The sequence below is a fragment of the Macaca thibetana genome, chromosome 17, assembly GCF_024542745.1.
Source record: "Macaca thibetana thibetana isolate TM-01 chromosome 17, ASM2454274v1, whole genome shotgun sequence".
NCBI classification, from domain to species: Eukaryota; Metazoa; Chordata; class Mammalia; order Primates; family Cercopithecidae; genus Macaca; species Macaca thibetana.
Genome location: NC_065594.1, coordinates 20252389 through 20271777, shown reverse-complemented (window position 1 = coordinate 20271777; position 19389 = coordinate 20252389). Strand labels below are relative to the sequence as shown.

Sequence of the window (19389 nt, the reverse complement as noted above, 5' to 3'; positions counted from 1 at the left end):
AGAGGTGGAGGGTGAGACTGAGTTGGGTTGGTATGGAGAGGTGGAGGGTGAGGCTGAGTTGGGTTGGTATGGAGAGGTGGAGGGTGAGACTGAGTTGGGTTTGTATGGAGAGTTGGAGGGTGAGACTGAATTGGGTTGGTATGGAGAGGTGGAGGGTGAGACTGAGTTGGGTTGGTGTGGAGAGATGGAGGGTGAGACTGAGTTGGGTTGGTGTGGAGAGGTGGAGGGTGAGACTGAGTTGGGTTGGTGTGGAGAGGTGGAGGGTGAGGCTGAGTTGGGCTAGTGTTGAGAGGTGGAGGGTGAGACTGGGTTGGGTTGGTATGGAGAGGTGGAAGGTGAGACTGAGTTGAGTTGGTGTAGGGAGGTTGAGGGTGAGACTGAGTTGGACTGGTATAGAGAGGTTGGCAAAAGGGTCCAGCTCACAGTCAGCAGGGAGGGGCTGATGGTTGATTCAAAGAAGCCCATGAGAAAGGAAAGAAACCCTTGCTATGCCAGAAGACAGGACTTCTGCAGGACAGACCATGGACCATTCATTCTCCTTCTCACTTGTAATATCACAAGTCGCCCTAATAGGCATTTGTCTTTAGGACTAGGGAATAGGCCTCATGTGCCCCTGCCCCATCCCACTACCTCTGCCTCCTTATTGATTCTCAAACTTTCTAACAAAGAAAACAAGGCTTTATTTTTCAGTTAGTTATAAAGGCACTTAAAATAGAAATGCCCACTGAGGTTAATTATTTAGTATGAATGAGTATCAGCTACAGTGTACTTCGTAAATATGAGTGGCCAAAAGTCAGATGCTTTTCTGCTTTTTAAGGGTGTTGAGGGATTAAAGAGAGCAGAGGGTCATTGAGTATGTGAAGGCAAATATTACCACCAAGCCAGGGAAGAACCGAAGATAAACTGCATACTTGATGGCTTTGCCAGAGGTTGAAGTTGAAACACATAGAAGCTACCTGTGCAACAAAGGTATTTTTGTCATGCGTTATCATTGTAGAACATACTGGTTATTAATGAAAACTGGGTGGTGGTCAGCCTTTTTTATTGTTGTTATTTAGCCAGCTGACTTCATATGAAAAAACATCATTCCTAGGGAAATATGTGACTTTCATTGTATATATCTATGAAAGAAATTTCTTTTTTCAAGCTACTGTACACTTTTATTACAGTATTGAGAACATAATTACGAGTTATTGATGTTAGCATACCAGGTTAGGGCAGTTGTTTTCTTGGCATGTTTAGAACTAGAAAATCAGGAAATAATTTTTATTGATCTCATAACAAGCATAAGAATATAGAGCTGAAAAACTGACCACTTGTAATTAAGCTGCTCTGTTCCCTCTAATTTTTAGAGTGCAATACAATGTTATAGCTCTTTACTTTTTTTTCCTTCCATATTTTATTTTAGGTTCAGGGGGTACATGTGGAAGTTTGTTACATGAGTAAGTTGTAGGTCACTGGGATTTGGTGTGCAAATGATTTTGTCACCCAGATAGTGAGCAGAGTAGGTAGTTTTTCAGTCTTCATCTCCTAACCTGCACCCTCAACTAGGCCCTGGTGTTTGTTGTCCCCCCATTTTTTTGTTTTTGTTTTTGTTTTTGTTTTTTTTTGAGACGGAGTCTTGCTCTGTCGCCAGACTGGAGTGCAGTGGCACGATCATGGCTCACTGCAACCTCTGCCTCCCGGGTTCAAGTGATTCTCCTCCCTCAGACTCCCAAGTAGCTGGGACTATAGGCACGCGCCACCACACTCAACTAATTTTTGTATTTTTAGTAGAAATGGGGTTTCACCATGTTGGCCAGAATGGTCTCAATCTCTTGACCTCGTGATCTGCCCGCCTTGGCCTCCCAAAGTGCTGGGATTACAGGTGTGAGCCACCGTGCCCGGCCTCTTATCCCCTTTTTTGTGACCATGTGTACTCAGTGTTTAGTTCCCACTTATAAGTGAGACATGCACTATTTGACTTTCTGTTCCTGCATTAATTTGCTTAGGATAATGGCCTCCAGCTGCATTCATGTTGCTACAAAAAACATGATTTTATTCTTTTTTATGGCTGCATAGTATTCCAGGGTGTACATGTACCACATTTTCTTTATCCAGTCCACTGCTGATGGGTGCCTAGGTTGATTTAATGTCTTTGCTATTGTGGAAAGTGCTACAATGAACATACATGCACATTATAAATGTGTATAAATTTATGTGCATAATTTATATATATGCACTTTATAAATGTGAATATATATAAATTGTTCACATAATGAACAATTTATGTTCCTTTGGGTATACACCCAATAATGGGATTGCTGGATTGAATGGTAGGTAGTTCTGTCTTAAGATCTTTGAGAAATCTCCAAACTGCTTTCCATGGTGAGTGAACTAATTTACATTCCCACCAGCAGCATATTAGTGTTCCCTTTTCTCTGCTACCTCTCTGGCATCTGTTATTTTTTTACTTTCTTGTTTTGTTTTGTTTTTTGGAAGGAATGAAGGGTTTTACTGAAAATGAAAGTACACTCCACAGCGTGGGCCTGAGCATAGGAGCTCAAAGGCCCTGTTACAGAGTTTTTGTGAGTTTAAATACCCTCTACTTGGGGTACACCCTATGTAAATGAAGAGGATGAAGTAAAGTTACAAAGTCATCTACTTGGTGTATGCCCTATGGAGAGGGTATTTCCTGTTACAGCTGAAGTGTGAATCGGCCTATGTTCCCTGCTTCCAGGCTCTCTTTTCCTGTGTCATCTCCCCACTTAGAGATGTGATCCTCTTTATGGGAGGGAGAGGGACCGATGGTCTTTTTTTCTGTAACTGCTTCATGCTGACTTGGGGCGTAGTCTCTACCTATTGGGGATCACGGAACTCTCGCCCTGCTCCATCTAGTGGAGGCAGGATAGTTTCTTGATGGCCAGTGGTGGTGTCTTCACCTGGAACTGGCTGGAGCCTTTGTTGCATGATCATCTGAAGCTTGATGGTCTCTCATGGTTCCAATGGGTACACTGTTCCAAAAATGTGGAGGGGTTCAGTTGCAACACCATGAACCCAAAGTTCAAGGTCCCGAAGTTTTGTTGTAGTGTGGATGGCAAGGACAGTCTTTCTCTGATGTTTCCAGAAGATTCAAACCATAAAAAGCTTTGTTTACCCTTTTGCCAGCATGCCAGGCTTCTAGATTCTCTCTCCCTGAGCAGCCCTAGTGAACCTGCTTGACTCTTCCTCCTAGCTGGTTCACCAAAATATGTTAACAGTGGAGGGTGTCCAAGTTATTGGCATCTTGAACAAAGAATTGGACAAACCGCACAAACAAAGCGAGGAAGGAATGAGGGGTTTTATAGAAAATGAAAGTACACACTACAGTCTGGGAGCGGGCCTGAGCATAGGGGCTCAAAGGCCACTTTTTGACTTTTTCATAATGGCCATTCTGACTGGCGTGAGATGTTGTCTCATTGTGGTTTTGATTTGCATTTCTCTAATAATTAGTGACATAGAACATTTTTTCATATGCTTTGTGGCACGTGTATGTCTTCTTTTGAGAAGTGTGTCTTTACTCATTTTTTAATGGGTTGTTTTTTTGCTTGTTGATTCATTTAAGTTTCTTGTAGATTCTGGATGTTAGATCTTTGTTAGATGCATAGTTTGCAAATATTTTCTCCCGTTCCATAGGTTGTCTCTTTACACTGTTGATAGTTTCTTTTGCTGTGAAGAAACTCTTTAATTAGGTTCCACTTACCAATTTTTGTTTTTGCTGCAATTGCTTTTGGAGTCCTAGTCATGAAATCTTTGCCAAGGCCTATGTCCAGAGTGGTATTTCCTAGATTTTTGTCTAGGGTTTTTATAGTTTTAGGTTTTATGTTTAAGTCTTTAATCTATCTTGAATTGATTTTTGTATGTGGTGAAAGGTAGGGATCCAGTTTCAATCTTCTGCATATGGCTAGCCAGCTATTCCAGCACCATTTATTGAATAGGGAATCCTTTCCCCATTTCGTGTTGTGGTTGGCTTTGTTGAAGATCAGATGGTTGTAGGTGCGCAGCTTTACTTTGGGGTTTGTTAACATGCTCCATTGATGTATGCGTCTGTTTTTATACCAATACCGTGCTGTTTTGGTTACTGTAGCCTTGTACTGTAGTTTGGAGTCGGGTAGTGTGATCCCTATGGGTTTGTTCTTTTTGCTTAGGATTGTTTTGGCTATTTGGCTCTTTTTTGGTTCCTTATGAATTTTAAAAGAGCCTTTTCTAATTCTGTGAAAAAATGACATTGGTAGTTTGATAGGAATAGCATTGAGTCTGTAAATTACTTTGGGCAGCATAGCCATTTTAACAATATTGATTCTTCCTATCCATTAGCATGGAATGTTTTTCCATTTGTTTGTGTCATCTCTGATTTATGAGTATTTGATTTGTGTGTGTTTGTGTCATCTTTCAGCAGTGTTTGTAATTCTCGTTGTAGAGATCTTTCACCTCCCTGGTTAATTATATTCCTAGGTATTATACTCTTTTTGTGGCTATTGTGAATGGGATTGCATTCTCGATTTGGCTGTCAGCTTGGACATTATTGATGTATAGAAATGTTGCTGATGTTTGTACATTGATTTTGTATCCTGAAACTTTACTGAAGTTGTTTATCAGTTCTGGGAGCCTTTGGGCAGAGATTACAGGGTTTTCTAGGTATAGAATCATATCATTGGAGAAGAGAGATATTTGCTTTCTGTCTTCCTATTTGGATGCCTTTTACTTCTTCATCTTGCCTGATTGCTCTGACTAGGACTTCCAGTGCTATGTGGAATGGGAGTAATGAGAGGGCATCCTTGTCTTGTTTCGATTCTCAAAGAGAATGCTTTCAGCCTTTGCCCATTCAGTATGATGTTGGCTGTGGGTTTGTCATACATGGCTCTTATTATTTTGAGGTGTTTCTTTAATGCCTAGTTTGTTGAGGGTTTTAACATGAAGGGATGTTGAATTTTATTGAAAGCCTTTCCTGCATCTATTGAGATGATCATGTGGTTTTTGTTTTTAGTTCTGTTTATGTTAATCATAAATATTAATCACATTTATTGATTTGTATATGTTGAACCAGCCTTGCATCCCAGGATTAAAGCCTACTTGATTGTGATAGATTTGCTTTTCGATGTGCTGCTGGATTCGATTTGCTAGTATTTTGTTGAGGATTTTTGCATCTATGTTCATCAGGGATATTGGCCTGAGGTTTTCTTTTTTCATTGTGTCTCTCTACCAGGTTTTGATATCACAATGATGCTAGCTGCATAGATTGGGTTAGGGAGAAGTTCCTCCTCCTAGATTTTTTGAGAATCATTTCAGTAGGATTGGTTCCAGCTCTTCTTTACACATTTGGCATAATTCAGCTGTGAATCCTTCTGGTCCAAGGCTTTTTGTAGTTGGTAGGTTTTTTATTACTGATTCAATTTCTGAACATGTTATTGGTCTGTTCAGGTATTCAGTTTCTTCCTGGTTCAATCTTATGAGGTTGTATGTTTCTAAGAATTTATCCATTTCTTCTAGGTTTTCTAGTTTGTATGCAGAGAGGTGTTCATGATAGTCTCTGAGGGGTTTTTTGTATTTCTCTGGGATTGGTGGTAATGTCACCTTTGTCATTTCTGATTGTGTTTATTTGGATCTTCTCTCTTATTTCCTTATTGATCTAGCTAGCCATCTATCAATCTTATTTTATTCCTGTGAAAGAAATTTCTAACCTGTGGGTACAATAACCTCAGACAATATTTTGTTTTAGGCAGATATATTCAGAATCTTATCATAGCCTGTATCATCTTGTGCATTCCCCTGTATGCAATATCCTTCTAGAAGCACAGATCCTGGGTCAGAAATCTCTGTATCCCACCTGAGTACTAGATGCACCACACACATACACAGGTATGTTTGCATAAAAGTATAAGTGAATGAATATATTCAGTTGCCTGCTAATCAATCAAGAAGAGAGTAGGCAACTGTAATAATTAGGATTTCTGTGCTGATGTTGTTATGGTATTTTTAATGTCAGAAAATTCAAAGCATGTCTTGTTAGAAGTAGGACATCCTCAGGAAGATCAAGACAGTAGCTTCTGCCCTGCTGCCTCTCGTTCATCCTTTAATACGTGAATCAGTTAGTTTGCATGCAATTGACTCCAAGTAGCAGAAAACCCAAATAACAATGGCTTAACTATAAGAACGTGTATTATTTACTTATGTAGGAGATTAGAGGCAAGTGACTTCATGGCTGGTTCAGCAGCTCAACAATGTCATTGGGGCATAGACTCTTCCAGCCTTCCAGTCTGCCATCCTCTTGTTAACACATGGTCACCATGTGGATGCTACAGCTCTATGCATCATATTCTCACTCAACTGTGTCCCAAGGCAGGAAGTGGGTGTATGTATATGTGTGTGTGTGTGTGTGTGTGTGTTGGAGGGGACGAGAGAGCAGTGCATCCAGGACAGTGACAAGCTCTTCTCACAACCATCTTTTCTTTTACCTGGGAAGGCTGCCTAGAAGCCTCCTGGCAGACTTTCTCTCACATCTCAGGCCACATGGCTTCCCCTGCACCAGTCACTGGCTAAGGGGAATGGGATTGTTGTGCTTAATTCCAGCCAAGTATGATATATCTGGTTTCTGTTTAAAAGGAAAAAAGAGGGAATGAACGTGAGGTAGGCAACTAGAAATGTCTGCTTTGCCACACCTAGTCTCCAGCTGTGTTGTCCAATCATACCTCCAAAAGCTCACTTTTCTTCCAGGATTATATTCTGGCTATTTTTATCATTTTATTGATGGTTTTTAAAAGTCATGAACTCAAGGAGGAGACTAAAATATATGGGCCTTGCCCAGAATTACAGGGCTTCAGTGAGTCATGTCCCTTCCCTGTGCTGGCTTTACTCCGGAACGTTTTTATGAGATGTAATTTACAGGATCCATGTTTTTTCCATTTTAATTGACATATAAGAGGATAATGATTCTTACGATTATAGCACACTTACCTTTAGAAAAGCAGATTGTGTCAGCTGTGAGAAATACATCAAGGGGCTCAGCATTGGGTTACATCGAAAGTTATAAGGGTCCATAATATTTTCTTTTTGGGGGAAATTTTTGATCCCGTTAAGTGAATTCAGTAGTGTTTATTTCAGTACTTGGAATTACTTACTTGAGCATTTTCTAACTGAAACCAACTCTCAAAGGAAGTACATTTCAAATGCTTTTCAACACGTACATGAAAGCAAACAGCAGCTTATCAATTTTCTGAATGACTAGTGGCTGTCTAGCACATGGCTGTCCCCAGAAACAAAATTCCTCAAATGATAAGCCTCCCCGAGTGTATGTTCCAGTTTCTTTCTGTCCTGGGTTGGACTGTCCTAGAATTCCTGACTTGCATCTTTTATGAATCATTGTCAATTGATGTAAGAGATGTCCTAAAATGGCTTTGAAAACTTCTTGACATATGTACTCCTCCATCCACCTAAAGAAATATACTCCTGTGAGTGAGTGGCATTCATAAAATGACACAAGATTAGATAAGCTTTCTAAATGCCTTGCTTCTAATTAAACATCCCTGGAATTGTATGGTGTACATTTCCCTAGAGCATATCAGGTTTTGGCTGATGTTTGTTTTTGTCAAGAATTTGTCGATTTTGAAACATCTCTGGGCTCCCATTTGGGGTTGGTGTGGAACTTCCTCGTGTTGGCAATGTGTACAGCCCCATTTCCCAGCAGATGGCCTGGCAAGACACTCATGTGGCAAAGAACATGCCAGTTCCTTTCTGCCCAGAAATTTTATCGCCTGTCTTTTGCCTCCATGATGGCCATTATAGGTTTCTTTGCAACTTCAAAAGCATAGTTTTGAAGGTAACTGAGGGAGGCTACTTGAGGGGCCTTTTCTTTTACCTTGTGCCTTCATTTGTAGTACCGATTCTTAAAAGACTGTTTTGACAGCAGAATAACTGGATTGTGTGAAATGTCTTAGGGTGATAATATTTGATGAAAGTAAAGTTAGAAGACATGTAGGAATTTGCCTTTCATACCTCTTCTGGTTTTTTAAAATTTATTTTTAACAGTGTACCAGAATACACACACACGCCCCACCAAGTGAGGAATGGTGTTCAGAATGGTTCTTCCAATTTTTAGACTATTTTCGGAACTTCTCTTTTAGAATTACCCTATAGAAGAGTCTTAACGCTTATAAGCAAACTACAGATGCTCCTTGACTTCCGGTGGGCTTACATCCCAATAAACCTATCATAAATTAGAAATATGGTAAGCTGAAAATGTATTTAATACACCAAACCTACCAAACTTCATTGCTTAGCCTAGCCTATCTTAAACATGCTCGGAGCACTTACATTAGCCTACAGTTGAACAAAATCATCTAACATAAAGCCTATTTTACAATAAAGTGTTGAATATCTCATATAACTTATTAAATATACTAAAAGTGAAAAGCAAAACGGTTGTATGCGTAATTGAAGTATGATTTCTATTGAATGTGTGTATTGCTTTCATCCCATTGTAAAGTTGAAAAGTTATAAGTCAAACCATTGTAAATGAGAAGCTGTCAGTTGTCTCATTATTGTATAATTGTACCTGGTTTTGATGAAAACCCTACTTTGATAACCTTATTTACCAGATTTGAAATCACTGAATCAGTCACAGCACGTCAATGCTGGGTGTAATGGTATAAATAATTTAGTTTAACCCCTTAGTTTCTGATGCGAAAGTGATGGTCCGGAGAACTTACTTGACTTGCCGAAGTTTACCAGCAAGTTAGCAAATAGCTTCCAACAGAAATCAACTCTAAGTATCATTTGACTATTTATTAAAAATCAAATGTTTTTAAAGAATACATAAATGTCACTAGGAAAGATATTAAAAACCAGCCATAGATTCTGAAGATCCTTCTGAAAGCAGCCCAGAAGTCCCTGGGGCTGTGGCAGGACTATTGTAAAACTTGTGTCTTTCATTTAAAGCAGCGTGTAGAGGGAAATTTATAGCACTAACTGCCCACAAGAGAAAGCAGGAAAGATCTAAAATCGACACCCTAACATCACAATTAAAAGAACTAGAGAAGCAAGAGCAAACACATTCAAAAGCTAGCAGAAGGCAACAAATAACTAAGATTAGAGCAGAACTGAAGGATATAGAGACACAAAAAATCCTTCAAAAAATTAACGAATCCAGGAGCTGATTTTTTGAAAAGATCAACAAAATTGATAGACTGCTATTAAGACTAATAAAGAAAAGAGAGAAGAATCAAATACATGCAATAAAAAATGATAAAGGGGATATCACCACCGACCCCACAGAAATACAAACTACCATCAGAGAATACTGTAAACACCTCTATGCAAATAAACTAGAAAATCTAGAAGAAATAGATAAATTCCTGGACACATGCACCCTCCCAAGACTAAACCAGGAAGATGCTGAATCCCTGAATAGACCAATAACAGGCTCTGAAATTGAGGCAATAATTAATAGCCTACCAACCAAAAAAAAGTCCAGGACCAGACAGATTCACAGCTGAATTCTACCAGAGGTACAAAGAGGAGCTGGTATCATTCCTTCTGAAACTATTCCATTAATAGAAAAAGAGAGAATCCTCCCTAACTCATTTTATGAGGCCAGCATCATCCTGATACCAAAGCCTGGCAGAGACACAACAAAAAAAAAGAGAATTTTAGACCAATATCCCTGACGAACATCGATGCGAAAATCCTGAATAAAATACTGGCAAACTGAAACCAGCAGCACATCAAAAAGTTTATCCACCACAATCAAGTTGACTTCATTCCTGGGATGCAAGGCTGGTTCAACATATGGAAATCAATAAACATAATCCATCACATAAACAGAACCAAAGACAAAAATCACATGATTATCTCAATAGATGCAGAAAAGGCCTTCAACAAAATTCAACAGCCCTTCATATAAAAAATCTCCATAAACTAGGTATTGATGGAACGGATCTCAAAATAATAAGAGCTATTTATGACAAACCCACAGTCAATATCATACTGAATGGGCAAAAACTGGAAGCATTCCCTTTGAAAACTGGCACAAGACAGGGATGCCCTCTTTCACCACTCCTATTCAACATAGTGTTGGAAGTTCTGGCCAAGGCAATCAGACAAGAGAAAGAAATAAAGGGTATTCAATTAGGAAAAGAAGAAGTCAAATTGTCCCTGTTTGCAGATGACATGATTGTATATTTAGAAAACCCCATCGTCTCAGCCCAAAATCTCCTTAAGCTGATAAACAACTTCAGCAAAGTCTCAGGATACAAAATCAATGTGCAAAAATCACAACCAGTCCTATACACCAATAACAGACAGAGAGCCAAATCATGAGTGAACTCCCATTCACAATTACTACAAAGAAAATAAAATACCTAGGAATCCAGCTTACAAGGGATGTGAAAGACCTCTTCAAGGAGAACTACAAACCACTGCTCAATGAAATAAAAGAGGACACAAACAAATGGAAGAACTTTCCATGCTCATGGACAGGAAGAATCAATATCATGAAAATGGCCATACTGCCCAAGGTAATTTATCGATTCAATGCCATCCCCATCAAGCTACCAATGACTTTCTTCACAGAATTGAAAAAAACACTACTTTAAAGTTCATATGGAACCAAAAAAGAGCCCACATTGCCAAGACAATGCTAAGCTGGAGGCATCATGCTACCTGACTTCAAACTATACTACAAGGCTACAGTAACCAAAACAGCATGGTACTGGTACCAAAACAGAGATATAGACCAATGGAACAGAACAGAGGCCTCAGCAATAACACCACACATCTACAGCCATCTGATCTTTGACAAACCTGACAAAAACAAGAAATGGGGAAAGGATTCCCTATTTCATAAATGGTGCTGGGAAAACTGGCTAGCCATGTGTAGAAAGCTGAAACTGGATCCCTTCCTTACACCTTATACAAAAATTAATTCAAGATGGATTAAAGACTTAAATGTTAGACCTAAAATCATAAAAGCCCTAGAAGAAAAGCTAGGCAATACCATTCAGGACATAGGCATAAGCAAGGACTTCATGACTAAAACACCAAAAGCAATGGCAACAAAAGCCAAAATAGACAAATGGTTCTAAATAAACTAAAGAGCTTCTGTACAGCAAAAGAAACTACCATCAGAGTGAACAGGCAACCTAAGGAATGGGAGAAAATTTTTACAATCTACCCATCTGACAAAGGGCTAATATCCAGAATCCACAAATAACTTAAATTTACAAGAAAAAATCAAACAACCCCATCAAAAAGTGGGCAAAGGATATGAACAGACACTTTTCAAAAGAAGACATTTATGCAGCCAACAGACACTTGAAATAATGCTCATCATCACTGGTCATCAGAGAAATGCAAATCAAAACCACAATGAGATACCATCTCACACCATTTAGAATGGCAATCATTAAAAAGTCAGGAAACAACATGCTGGAGAGAAGTGGAGAAATAGGAACGTTTTTACACTGTTGGTGGGAGTGTAAACTAGTTCAACCATTGTGGAAGACAGTGTGGCAATTCCTCGAGGATCTAGAACTAGAAATACTGTTTGACCCAGCCATCCCATTACTGGGTATATACCCAAAGGATTATAAATCATGCTACTGTAAAGACACATGCACACGTATGTTTATTGCAGCACTATTCACAATAGCAAAGACTTGGAACCAACCCAAATGTCCATCAATAATAGACTGGATAAAGAAAATGTGGCACATATACACCATGGAATACTATGCAGCCTTAAAGGATGAGTTCATGTCCTTTGCAGGGACATGGATGAAGCTAGAAACCATCATTCTGAGCAAACTATCGCAAGGATAGAAAACCAAACACCACATGTTCTCACTCACAGGTGGGAATTGAACAGTGAGAACACTAGGACACAGGGTGGGGAACATCACACACTGGGGCCTGTCGTGGGGTGGGGGCTTGGGGAGGGATAGCATTAGGATAAATACCTAACATAAATGACGAATTAATGAGTGCAGCAAAGCAGCATGGCATATGTATACTATATGTAACAAACCTGCACATTGTGCACATGTACCCTAGAACTTAAAATATAAAAAAAAAAAGAAATAAAAAATAAATTGTGTCTTTGTGTTTAAAAATAAAGTATCTTCTTCTTATATTAAAAAAAAAAATGTATCTAGGCACAGTGGCTCCTGCCTGTAATCCCAGCACTTTGGGAGGCCGAGGCGGGTGGATCACTTGAGGTCAGGAGTTCAAGACCAGCCTGGCCCACATGGTGAAACCCCGTTTCTACTAAAAATAAAAAAAAAATTAGCTGGGCATGGTGGCAGGTGCCTGTAATCCCAGCTACTTGGGAGGCTGAGGCCGGAGAATTGCTTGAACCTGGGAGGCGGAGGTTGCAGTGAGCCAAGATCCCACCACTGCACTCTAGGCTGGGAGTTTTTCTCTAAATGTTTCTAGCTATCTTGCTTGTTTAAGAAAACAGGAGGAAAAATTATTTTCACCCATTTTTAGAGCATGATTATGTGTGTGGAATTTATATCAATTGTCATGTCTGCCTGCTAAATTTTCTTGGAGTATGCTGAAGTTTTGGCAAAAATTTTGTTGGTGCTGCCAAAGCTATTTGCAGAAAAGCCCAGCTAATTAAAATCCCTACGATGTCATAACACTTGAAATGAACCAACTTGGACATAAGACAATAGAAGTTATGTTGATTTTATTCTTAATGGCCATTTTATTTGCAAAGACCTCAAATTACCTACCTAACTGCATTAATCCCAACATGAAGAATGAAAAACCCAGGTACCAACATGGAATGGTTAACTCTAAAGACCCACTTCAGGCCCATTTATTTGTAAGCTCTGTTGTTCCACTGTAAGCAGTTTGAGGGCAGGAACCAATCCTCCATGGCGTAGGCCCCATGGTACCTCACAGAATGTCCCATCAGTACATTTTCTGTGAGTCTTATTTGAACAAATGAATGAGAATTTGATCTTGTCTTCTAGGAAATCATTACATCTGAGAGCAGGCTCATAGTGTGCATAAAATGTGAATGCTTTCTTTTTATTGTGGAGTAGTATCTACTGAACTGACTACTAGGATTGAAATTTCTGTGTGATTATCACTCCTTTTGGTGACACTGTACTGAATGAAAGAGGAAGCAATGAACTTCAGGCTCTCACAGAAGGCTAAAGTACTACTTATTCTGTTTGAATTGCAGGAATCATAAATCTAGTTTTACAATAAAGATGAATTAGGAAAGCTACAAAATACCATAATAAAAATTGAAGTGGGTCCAAAAAATAAATAAGCAGTTTTTAGTATATAACATAAATCTATCACTAAGATTTGTTTTTCTTTTCCATATATTTTATGTAAAATGGCATTTCTCAGAGTAATGGGATTTCTTTGAAAATAGAATGGGTAAATGTGTATATAATGACTCAGCTGGATCAGCTAGGTGGTGATCCTTTTAAACCACTGGCAAAATACCCCTCTCCAGTGAGATCCATTTTCCCTGCATCTGGTAAGTCTCATGGCCTGGTAAATGCTCACAGCTTGGTTTGCACCAGAAACATTCTGTAGCTATAATGCAGTCCAGCTCCTTTACTTTTCTTTGAGTTTTTTAAAAAATTAGTTCTCCTTCCCAACTAGATGGATGTTGGAATCCATCTGATGGAATTTTTGCCAAATACTCACAGCATTTATCAAGTCCATTGGCCTGAGGTTATGTGATAACTTAAGGACTTAGGAGAAAAAAATTTTTTTTTTCTGTCATGCAGTTCCTGATGTTTGTCACAGGATAGTAAACATGTCTCCATTCTTCATTTTTAGATAACAATCAACAGAGACAGTGGTGAAGATGTAAGCTCCCCCAAACACGGGAAGGAGGACCCAGACAACATGCCTCATGTGGGCGGCAACACTTGGGCTGGCGGAACAGGTTGGTGGCACAAGCATTTTCCTGAGTCAGCCTTCCCGAGGTTTCCCAAGCCCATTAGGCCAGCACAGCGCCCCTGAGAAGACTCAGAGACCGGCTTTCCTTCTCAGCCTCCCTCATTACTCACTTGGATTGTCGTCTTGCCCTCTACCCCAGCATGACATCAAGGCATGCGAAGAGCCTGGCATTTGGAGTCCCACAGGCTCTGCCACCCTGTGACCTAAGAACATTCTGACCCTCCTGGAGCTGCTTCATCAGTCAAAAGGGGATAGTGTGAACCACCTTAAGTTGTGGTGAGGATTAAATGAGATTACAATTGTTAAGCACCGAGCACGATGCCTGGCATAAAGAATATTTTCACTAAAGTGTTAATCCCTTCTTTCAAATTCCATGACCTTGGGATCATGCCAGAAATCCACAGTAAATTCTTTCTTGAGCAACTGACTTTGAAAAGAAATGGTCCTTGTCTTCCACATCTTAAAAGTATGTTGAGGGTGCAAGATTTCGAGATAAGGCTGGTTGCAGTCTAAACCGATGGCCGACTCCTTCCTCTTGGCTGCCCAACTAGGGCATTGTTCCCAGGACTGCCGTCTTCCTTTTTCCTCTGCGGCAGCTGGAGCAGACACATCTGCGAGGCCACAGGAATAGGGCCAGACTGTGTGCGCACTGTCTGAGCTTATCTCACCGTGAGGAGTGCTGGCAGGAGCTCTGTACTTCACCTTCCTTGGGATGGTCTGTGCCTCTTGGCCTTGACAGACTCGGGAGGAAATGGGTTTCTCTGCTGAGACAATGTGCTATCAAATAGGCCTGTGGACTTCTTGTCTACTCTGTTTATTCATCAAGCATCAGCTTTAAAGTAAGGCTATTTTTAGAAATGTCCTTTGATCTGGAAGTTAGTGTCAAGCCAACAAGATTTAATCCATATGGAATGCATTGTGGAACGAGCCAGCCAGATGTGGTTTCCCAGCAGTGGACTACTCTGGGGGAGAAATTCCTATTTGTTACCAAACTTGAATTTACTAGCTCACGTGTCTGTCCAGATTGAGGCTACATTTGTTTCACCTGGCTTTTAGTTTTCAATTGATCAAGGCTCCTTGGCTTCAATTTCTCTTTTTCTCTCTGCCATTCTTTTCCCTCAGAATTCTTTTCTTTGAAGTGAGCTCTGGCCCAACAAGTCATCTGATTCCCCTTTCTTCATCAATGCTCCTCCCTTGCCCACCCTCCCCATTATCTTCTGAACGGGTTTGGAATGTCCAGCTTAGCTTTAAGACTATGCCCTGCAGTCTTAGAACCTCTGGGAAGCATTTTCATTGAAATAGTACAAATTAAAGGCTCTGGGAAGTGGAGATCATGAAGAGCACCACCTGCTCCACCCCAGTGCAACTTTCCCCGGGGCCCTGTGACTCATGTGGCCAGTCACTCACACCAGCTTCTGATGTTTCCACCACTTTCTCCCTTTCACCAGAATGATAACATCTCAGCACCTAGGAAACGTTCAGCTCAAATTCATGATCCACCCATACTCAGGATACCCTGCTGTAGGAAAGGAGTTAGATCCCAGAAACACCTTTTCCTCCTATAGCTCATTGTCACTGTCCAGTTACTGCACCCCTCCGCCTATTGGCTGGCCATGAGAAGAAATGGGAGTCACACACATCCCAGAAGGAATTTTCCACCACCCATTTCTAAATAAAAGTGAAATATGTTCCAATCAAAAGATTAGAGTAGTGTAATTAATAGGTAGTTCTCATAGTATTTCCCAAAAAGAAATGACATAACTGGACTTTCAAAAGGGGAGCAGTTCATATTGAGTTCTTGGTTTTAGTTTTATTAGACCAGTTAAAGCTCAGTGGTGAGGTGGGGGTGGGGGTGGGGGTGGTGATAGTGAAAGAAAAATGTAACATAATTTACCCAAAGTCTAAAAGCCTTCAAATTTTCCACTTTATGAAACTAGAAATTGCCTAATTCTGCATAACTAGGCTTTGTTTTATAATAGTAAAAGCAGTCTGTTATATATCTTTTATTATGTGCCAGATACTGCTGTAAGCATTTTAGCTTCATGACAATCCCATGAAGGAAATAATATTAGTATCCCCACTTTATAGAGAGGAGCCTGAGACACAGAGAAGTTAAGTAATTCCCCAAAGATAAATGGCTGGTGGGTTGGAACCAGGATTCAAACCCAAGCAGTCTGGTTTAACTATATCATAACATACAATAGCAGCATATTATAATATACCATACTGTACTATACTGCCCCTCAATATTGGATTCTCTTCTAAGTTCTCAAGTTACATGTGAATAAACAAAAGAAACGAGTTACTAGTATTCTAATCTACCCCTAAATAGGGGTAACAAGCTTATAGCCCAAAGGCCAAATCTAGCCAACAGATGTATTTTTTTCCTCTGGTCCATGTAGTGTTTTAAAATAATTTCAATTTGGATGTATTTAGACAAGGTAAATCCTCTCTAAGTTAGTCAATGTCCCCACAACTTTTTATCATATGACCTACCTGGCCTTACAGGCATTTACAACATGAACAGTTCATACAATGTTATGTTATAAAATGTAATATGTATATGTAATATGTATCATGTGAACTTGAGTGTCTATTGAAAGACTGTTCTAAAGCTGGTGGTGTTCACGTTATATACTGTTCAAACCAAAAGTCAAAGTGGGTGTAATAATTGGCTTCTAATCTTGGCTAAGCCAGTGATATCAGGTCATGAATATTTAGCCTCTCTGTGCATTATTTTTATAACTTGCAAAGCAGAAAAAAACAGTATTTATAGCCTGACTGTCCAGGTATTTTAAGGAAAACTAAGGTAATACCTGAGGGAAGGGAACAGTTGTTCATTTAATTAGCAAATATATACTAAGTATCTATTGATATTCAAACCACTCTTATAGGTGCGGTAGTACAAAAATAAATAAAATATCTCATCTATCATATAGTTAGTGAGAAAAATAAATATGAAATAGTACACAAGAGTATGAATCCCTGTGAGGTAGCAGCATTAGCTAAGGTGTCATAGAAGTTGGAGTAAGCTTTGATATATAGGTAGTATTTGAACAGATGGGAAAAAGGAAAAACATCCTAAACAAGAGAATACATCTTTTTCCAGAAGAAGGTAATTTGACTGTTTAATTACTAGTTAAGTACAGTTAATATCCTCCACAAGCCTGTCCTAAAGCCATGACCCAACTTTTGTTCTATGGTCAAGTTCAGATTTATCATCCGAATTTCCATATTTTCCTTCCAGGGGGAAGAGATACGGCAGGCCTGGGTGGCAAAGGAGGCCCTTACCGGCTGGATGCAGGCCATACGGTGTACCAGGTCTCTCAGGCTGAGAAAGATGCAGTTCCCGAGGAGGTCAAGAGAGCTGCTAGAGAGATGGGCCAGAGAGCATTCCAGCAGAGGTCAGTGTTCCCATCGCGTTTAGAGCAGCACTACTGTTATGGTGAAATGTCACGGTGGACTGTGGGGAAACCTAGATTTGTGTGCGTTTCCACCTCATGCTGCAACTCGGACCTCAAACTGAAATCCACAGATATCCCCATCCCTAACTGAAACAGCCAAATAAACAAAATCCCCTGTTCTTTCTACTCAGGCTCCTTAAAATCTAAAGCTCAAATCACCCCATCCATGTCTATCTGTTCCTAGGCAACATAGGGAATTCAGGTAAGTCTACACGATGGTCCCTTCCTGCCCTCAGAAATCTTGCAGATTAGTACGGAGACAGGACAAGGGAACACACACACACACACACACACACACACACACACAGAGTTAAGTGCTAAAGTCATAGGGTGCAGAGGTTGTCCCCTCCAGCAGTACAAAGAAAGGCAAGTTTAGTGGGCTGCTGTGAGGTGCGGCCAGAGCTCAGCTAGGATTTAGAGATGGGAAGAGAAGAGCCAGAATATTCCAGAAAGGGAAAACGAAATGAGCAGAGGCACCAGGGCAGGATGAGCATAGTGTCTGTGGCAGAGAGAGGCAGCTTGCCCACGCAGGATAATGGGTACCAGCTCGGGAGGGGGGACAGTGAGTTTGGATGGGGAGGCCTCATCAGTGAGTAGAGACCTTAATATAGGCCAATGACCCTGTGGCCCTTGGACATTCCCCAGCTGTTCTGGGCCACTACAATTGGAGCCATTTAAAAAATAAGAAGAATCCACATGATGTTACCCTAGACATCCACATGTGTGCTTCAGCTAAAAGTGAAAAATACCAAAGAACCACCAATATTTCCTTTCAGATTCCAGGACCTGGTAATAGTTTGGGAAGCAGATTTACATTTCTGTGCTGCATGAGAGGAGCTGGGCGCAGTTAGAAAAAAGCATGCTAAAGTGTATGAGTTATGAAATTCCTCCCACGTAGAACATCTGGTATTACATTACATGCTGTGCTTCCACATCCTGCAAGTAAACAGTACAGGACAATAGAGACAAGAATGCAGGCCCTGCCGCCACACCCTCAGGAAAGCCTGCCAGTTCAGACCCTCGCGGGTTCAGGGTTCAGCAGGTAAATAACACACTCGATGCTAGAGGCAAGAGTGTTGCTCTCAGCCCTTCTGCTGGCTTCCCTGGTGACTGTTGACAGTTTATCTGTCCTCTTTGTGCCTGAATTTGCTCTTCTGGAAATAAAATTCACTCTCCCTTTCTCCCAGGGAGGTTATGAGAACAAGTAACTATGTTAGGAATGAAAGTGTTTAAACGTCTCAAAAAAAAGGTAGAGAATAGTGTAGTGAACGGTCTTGTTAGAAAGAAAGTTCTCTACATTTCTTATGAATTATAAAGTACGCATTTAGGAAAAGAACTAAACAGTTGGACATGTGTCATTCTCCCCTCCCCAATTAATGAGTTCCTGTGGTTGCCACCCTTAAAACCTGCCAAGTAATTATTCAGTCCAAATTTTTGCCCAAGTGGACAGGTAGATAGAGTGTTCTGGCACACACATAGTTCACAGGGAGGCAGAAAGGTAACAGTGCTTGTACCTTCTTCTCCTGTTGCCGTAATAGGAGTAAGGAGTGTGGTTCTGTTAAGGACAATTGCCCTACAGGGGAAGAAGTCAAGGGGCATCTGTGCCATAACGCAAATGAATTTAACGGGTGTAAGAGAGGAAAGAGAGGACACGGGGAAGGGATGAGGAAAATATACACATCTAGTAAATGCTGCAGAGAAGAGTCGCAGTTGAAGTAAAAGAGAATACCATAAGGTGGTTGAAAGACAGAGGAGCTGGGCAAGGGTGTGAGAAACGAGAGAAAGAAATAGAAACACATGGAGATCCTGAGAAAGATGGGGCACAGCAAAACACCAAGAGAAAGATGTTGCTTTCTATTTTCATGTAGAAATGGAACTTTCATCCCATTTGGTGAGTATTTCATTTAATGCTGCTGAAAATTTTTCAACTTTTTATGAGGAACTTTTCAAACATAAAAGTTGAGAAGAACGTATAATGAATGCT

At 40.3% G+C, this 19389-nt stretch overlaps 1 protein-coding gene across 2 annotated transcripts in view; it reads left to right on the top strand.

Annotated features, from left to right (window-relative positions):
- The window catches only part of VWA8 (von Willebrand factor A domain containing 8), a 395340-nt gene that overhangs the window by 331524 nt on the left and 44427 nt on the right, over positions 1-19389 (top strand). For both annotated transcript variants that reach the window (XM_050766153.1, XM_050766152.1), the window contains exons 38-39: positions 13819-13927; positions 17189-17345. In XM_050766153.1, coding sequence (XP_050622110.1) covers positions 13819-13927; positions 17189-17345 — 266 coding nt within the window. The remainder of the gene's footprint in view (positions 1-13818; positions 13928-17188; positions 17346-19389) is intronic.